The following is a 5,390-nucleotide window of genomic DNA, read 5'->3' on the forward strand; positions in this document are numbered from 1 at the left end:
GGGGGGTCCCAGCTCTTTGTAAAACTACTAGGTGTTTATTTTAATTTTTACCCCAGATGGCCAGATCCTTGACTAATCATGAGCCCCTTGCTACCCAAACCACTAAAAAACTCAGAAACCTCGAAAACGTCTTCACTATGCTACTGGAACTATGATTAATACATACATGTTTAATGAAATAAAAAAAATCAATAATTTCATTTAAAAAATTTAAACACAGCCAAATTTGTAACAAATTAAACAATGTCTAGTGTAACTATAAACAAGTTATTGAGCGATTTCTATTATTTTTAATTTTTAAATGAAACATTTTTTTTCGACAACAAATAATTACAACTTCAAAAACGTACAAATATGATTTATTTATTTTTTAAATTTAAATTTATACAATATATTTTTGAATATGAAAATATTATAGGTATAGGTTGGATATTCTCTCATCTCCAAAATATACTTTTATATACAAAATTCATTTTTTTCTACAAATTTTGAAGTGGAAAAGTCGTCTACATTTTTCACCCCCATTGAACTACACAGAATCAATAAATATGAGAAAAATGCACTCTCTTATTATGATCCACTAATTAAAAAAAAATAATGAATAGTTATTTTTTATCACTAAGCATAATCTTTGTCAGGAATACAAAATAAAAATAATTTTCTATGAACTAGGTAATAAACATTTCTCTCCAAAACAAATTAAAATATTATCAAATACATAACAATACAGGTACATAGTATTATGATTTATAATTGAATATCCAATAAATTCAAACACATTTATTCATATTTTGCTTTATAAAAAAATAATTTATTCAATAACTTAAGATTTATAGTTGAAATATCTTATTCACAAGTTCAATAATCCTCAGCATTTTTTGGAGGACGCACTTCTATATTTCTTTGAATTGATTGAACTAGCCATTGAATTCCTTCATCAATGCCATCGCTGTAATACATTATATTATTAAGTAAACTAATTTAAAAATGCAAACTCAAAGTTGATCAAAAAATTAATAATTAAATACCCAGTCAATGCAGATATTGGCATAACCATAAAATCTCTTCTTCCAATTAAATGAGCATTCTGATTAAAAATTGGTTTTACTTCTCTGACACCCATACAGTCAGGAATGTCTTGTTTGTTAGCTAATATTAAAAGTGGTATGCCACCTAAGTTTTCATTGCATATCATCTTTTCTATTAAAATTTAATAAAACTATTTTAATATTTTTGTGACATCGTGAGTAACTCAAAATATTACAAAAATATGGAACAAGTATATAAAAAATATTAAAATATTTTAATATTTATAATAGTTTATTTTATATATTATCTGTGGATTTTTAATTAAAAAAATTAAACAAAAATACATATCTGTTAATAACATTTTTTAACAATTATTTAAGAATTAAATAATCAAAAATCCAATATAAATTGATATGTAACAGTAATTTTAAATGCATACCAAATGTTTTTTTTGATTCATCCATGCGTTCTCGATCAGATGAATCGACAATATATATAATGGCATGGCATTCGGCATAATACTAAAAATAAATGTATAAATAAATAAACAAATAAATAATAAATAGGTAGTCATTTTTTTTTAATAGGTAGGTAGTGTATGTCAACTGTCAACAATCATGTGTAATACTTTAAAATAAATTCAAACTCATACTTTGTCCCAAAGTGACTGTAGTTCCGTCTGACCACCCAAATCCCAAAAGTTTAAGCTCACTCTGTCTATGTCAATGTTGCCAATGTTCAAACCAACTGTTGTTGTGATTTTACTTGGGTTGATACCCTTGTAGTTTTTCTTGAATTTTGTTTTTGAACATTCTAAATACGTCTAAAAATATAACAATATCTATGAAAATGAATCTGACTAGAGTTGACAATATGTGCCAGAGATGGCAACCAGATTTTTTGTTACCGTTTTACCAGCGTTGTCCAAACCGAGTATGAGAACCCAGAACTCATCTTTCTGCGTCAAATACTTGTAGAACCCGTGAAACAGTGTATACATTTTATCTTTGTCTTACTTCCAACAGGTTGATAATATCATATTTAAGTGAGCATCTTTATGATGTCTTCTAAGTAAGTTGAGTAGTTCAACGACCTAACATTTTACGCCTCAATTCGAATACAAACTTAGGTATATCTTCTATGTGACACATACCATCCAGCTGTTAAGAAAAAAAATTGTAAACGTTGACGATCAGAATCCTTTTTTTTTCAAACAATAATAAATTGAAATTTGAATTTCGAACTAAAGCTCGTCCATTGTTATGACACGAAGTACCTTATCAGTTATCACATTTTCCTATCAACCGTCGTCGTCATTTTTAACCATAGATAATATTATTATCTATAACCCAATGTTTAAACTTTGATTATCAATAGTTGAATTATTTTAATGTCTCGTCTCATGATTTGTAAACCATAAACTGCTTTTGTAAATAATATTAACTTCCCCAGTGTAATAAGTAATAACTAATAGTATTATGTTTGCCGTATAATTCTAGTTGCTTTGCTTCCTTACTTGGATCCGATTGTGTGGTGGTTGTACTATTAATATGTCTGATACAATTGTTGTGCAGTGCTAAAGTATAACGTTCCATTTGATTTGTCATTGGAGTTCGTTGTGTTTTTATCCATTGGTCATGGGGGCGTGCTGCAGTTGGTGCAAGGAAGAAGACGCGTACGCCGTAAGCACTTATAGGAATTGTTAATTTTGGGTAACAAAACTCCATAAGAACCTGGCTTATTATTATTATTTTACAAAAGGCTGTCGATCAAGAACGAACCCATTTGCTGATTGATCCAGACTGTAACAACACAAGCGTTCAACGTGGTGGAATACCTGAGGACTATCATTATGGATCGCTGCCCAAAGAATCTGAAGAGCAAGCTGGATTAAATCGTATACTAGAAGAGATATCATCGTGAGTTTTTTGATATGTGTACAACAGATATACCAAAGCTCTTATAATATATTTTATTTATTATCTTCGCTTGTGATTAATATGATATTTTATGACACTTTAAAAATATTAACTGTTACACAAACGTTGCTGTGTATTTATTCTCCAAATGAGATTTAAAGTAAGATCACTTACTATCAAGTTGAAAGAGGATAATATTATGGATTTCAATTTATTGCTATAGATGTTAAAAATAATTATTCACAACATTTCTCATTATACCTTACCTACTAGGGTTTAAGTTTATATTATCAGTTAACTGGCATAAGATTATGGTATTTTGTTTTTGAATAAATAATAATCGTGGTTTTAGACCAATTTAGATATTTAATCTGAAATCCACCGTGCAAATTTTTTTTATAAGTTGTCTGTTAAAGAAACAGATGATGAAAGTTGCAAGAATAGCGTCACATTATTAGACACTATCAAATTATAATAATTGCATGTCATTTTACGATATTGAATGGGTACAACAAAATAGGTTGATAAAACCTAATCAAATTTAACTAAAATCATATCAGTATTATTTTAATTATTACCATCATGAATTATTGTTATTTGTCGGTCACTTTTATTATATTAATCTTATTTTCTTTTTATAGAAATGTTATTGATGTTGGCCAATTGCATAATTGTATTGACCAACAAGAGGTGATAGAACGTCAAAACCTTTACAGTGCAAAACTACAAATTGTACCCCTTTCATCTGTTGCCAATACTATTGTTAGTTTGAGACAAATGCCTGTGTGCCTACTGAAAGATGTTCCTGGTCCAGAGAAGGTATTGTCAAGAAATATAGGACTACCAGAAAACTATCGTCACATAATGGTTTGTGTAAACGATATACAAAAACACTTATCTTTGATGAGTGTGGAACACAAGGGTGATTTAGTCGTTCCATTTTGAAACAGACACATACTTTTTTATAATATATATTTCAATTTATCATTTATATATTATATGAATATTTAAAATATTTATACATAATTATTATTATTATTATATTATACATGAACATAAATTATGATGAGTTTTTTTTTAAGACTTCTGTATTGGTGGGACATGAAAAAAATAAAGCATGAATCCTGTTCCCATGAACAAATGTAAAATAGTTATTAAGAATATAAATGCAAATGGTTTCTGTCCTAAAGAAGGCATGACTGAAAATACAATTACATAACCTGACACTAGTGTGCCAGCTGCAACCAAAAGCCACTGCAACCAATTGATTTGGATTACCCATAGAATTGAAATTGGCACAAATATTGATAGAGAGTATCCGTACAAACACAGCAGTTCCAAGTAGCTAAGATTAAACTATACAAACAAACAAATATAATCATACTTATTAGAGAACATTAATTATAAGCACAATTATACAAGTAATAATATTTATTTTGTAATATAAAAAAAATTATTCGTTATTTGGTATACTTCTATGATATTCTCATTATGTTTTCATAAGATTAAGCAAACAGTTTAAATTATTAAATATGATTGCCATCCTTACCTGTGGCTCTTTGTACTTAACAAAGGCCCATAGCATTAGTGGTAGTAACCAAGCATATAAAAATATTGCCGTAGCTGCGGAGGATACAGCATGAAAATTATACTTCCAATGGTAATCGTGATCAGCAGCTACTTGTATGTAATTCGCAACATTTCCACTGATGGCTATAGAAAACACCAGTGTTAAACATATCCAAAATGGACCATATACATCTGGTTTTGCTCGGATATAGCGTTGTAAGTAGTTGACTCCGTAAGTAGGGATCAATGCTCCTTTAATACGTTCAAGTACATCTTCTGAAGTGACATCAAAGTACTTTTGAAAATACTCAACAGTCCAGATTGGATACTTTGGCAACGGTACTTCGGTGGGGGTACTCGACAGAGGTGGAAGATTTTCGTTTTCTAATGTACGAAAATCCATGGCTGAAATCAGTATAACTTTGTTATTTCGGAAAAATAAGAAATACTGGTATTATATTTTTCACGAACATACTTTTTATAAATTTATAAGAAACTATTAGATACACAATAAACTTGAAATTATGTTTTTGGGTAAATCATTATCACAGGAATATAAAAATTAATTTATTGGAATTTTTCAAAATTGTCAAATATTATGATGTGTACAATATTGTAATAATGACGAATTAAAATAGTATCGTGGACCGAGGAACAAACATAGATACTAATAATATGATATCTGTTAAGCGCTATCTGATATTACATTTGTTATTGAATGAAATCAGATGAAATTTCAGTAAATCTATGCTCTTTAGCAGCCTGCTGTTGCAACAGTGGTATCCGTGTGCATTTATCACTCAGTAACCACAAAAACATAACCGTTGATACCAGTTGGACAAACACTAATATGAATTTTAGGTTAATAGGTTA

At 29.0% G+C, this 5,390-nt stretch overlaps 3 protein-coding genes across 4 annotated transcripts; 1 reads left to right on the top strand and 2 right to left on the bottom strand.

Moving 5' to 3' along the window:
• Positions 1 to 657: 657 nt before the first annotated feature.
• Positions 658 to 2,291, bottom strand: LOC111036413 (ADP-ribosylation factor-related protein 1-like). The gene is made up of 5 exons (XM_022318461.1): positions 1,937 to 2,291; positions 1,682 to 1,852; positions 1,469 to 1,550; positions 1,029 to 1,200; positions 658 to 949 (listed from the first exon to the last, which is right to left on the bottom strand). The coding sequence occupies exons 1-5, from the start codon at positions 2,027 to 2,029 to the stop codon at positions 859 to 861; spliced, it is 609 nt and encodes a 202-aa protein (XP_022174153.1). The 5' UTR covers positions 2,030 to 2,291; the 3' UTR covers positions 658 to 858.
• Positions 2,292 to 2,427: 136 nt separating this feature from the next.
• LOC111036502 lies at positions 2,428 to 3,996 on the top strand. Its single transcript, XM_022318566.1, has 3 exons — positions 2,428 to 2,711; positions 2,791 to 2,948; positions 3,590 to 3,996. The coding sequence occupies exons 1-3, from the start codon at positions 2,667 to 2,669 to the stop codon at positions 3,891 to 3,893; spliced, it is 507 nt and encodes a 168-aa protein (XP_022174258.1). The 5' UTR covers positions 2,428 to 2,666; the 3' UTR covers positions 3,894 to 3,996.
• Positions 3,997 to 4,014: 18 nt separating this feature from the next.
• Positions 4,015 to 5,201, bottom strand: LOC111037101 (protein YIPF1). 2 transcript variants are annotated; one of them, XM_022319503.1, is made up of 3 exons: positions 4,993 to 5,201; positions 4,498 to 4,922; positions 4,015 to 4,304 (listed from the first exon to the last, which is right to left on the bottom strand). In XM_022319503.1, the coding sequence occupies exons 2-3, from the start codon at positions 4,918 to 4,920 to the stop codon at positions 4,026 to 4,028; spliced, it is 702 nt and encodes a 233-aa protein (XP_022175195.1). In that variant the 5' UTR covers positions 4,921 to 4,922; positions 4,993 to 5,201; the 3' UTR covers positions 4,015 to 4,025. The 2 variants fall into 2 exon arrangements, with proteins under 2 accessions (XP_022175195.1, XP_022175270.1); XM_022319578.1 differs by having other exon boundaries at positions 4,498 to 4,937.
• Between the last annotated feature and the right edge of the window lie 189 nt (positions 5,202 to 5,390).

Source organism: Myzus persicae, unplaced genomic scaffold, assembly GCF_001856785.1.
Source record: "Myzus persicae strain clone G006 unplaced genomic scaffold, MPER_G0061.0, whole genome shotgun sequence".
NCBI lineage: Eukaryota > Metazoa > Arthropoda > Insecta > Hemiptera > Aphididae > Myzus > Myzus persicae.

Excerpts from the sequence above, each read along its gene's own strand:
- LOC111036413 (XM_022318461.1), bottom strand. The coding sequence starts at position 2,029 with ATGTATACACTGTTTCACGGGTTCTACAAGTATTTGACGCAGAAAGAT. Across the intron at positions 1,201-1,468 it reads TGAATCAAAAAAAACATTTG|AAAAGATGATATGCAATGAA; the intron begins GTATGCATTTAA and ends AAATTTTAATAG. Across the intron at positions 950-1,028 it reads CCAATATCTGCATTGACTGG|CGATGGCATTGATGAAGGAA; the intron begins GTATTTAATTAT and ends AATGTATTACAG.
- LOC111036502 (XM_022318566.1), top strand. The coding sequence starts at position 2,667 with ATGGGGGCGTGCTGCAGTTGGTGCAAGGAAGAAGACGCGTACGCC. Across the intron at positions 2,712-2,790 it reads AGGAAGAAGACGCGTACGCC|GCTGTCGATCAAGAACGAAC; the intron begins GTAAGCACTTAT and ends ATTTTACAAAAG. Across the intron at positions 2,949-3,589 it reads ATACTAGAAGAGATATCATC|AAATGTTATTGATGTTGGCC; the intron begins GTGAGTTTTTTG and ends TTCTTTTTATAG.
- LOC111037101 (XM_022319503.1), bottom strand. The coding sequence starts at position 4,920 with ATGGATTTTCGTACATTAGAAAACGAAAATCTTCCACCTCTGTCGAGT. Across the intron at positions 4,305-4,497 it reads TTAAGTACAAAGAGCCACAG|TTTAATCTTAGCTACTTGGA; the intron begins GTAAGGATGGCA and ends TTGTTTGTATAG.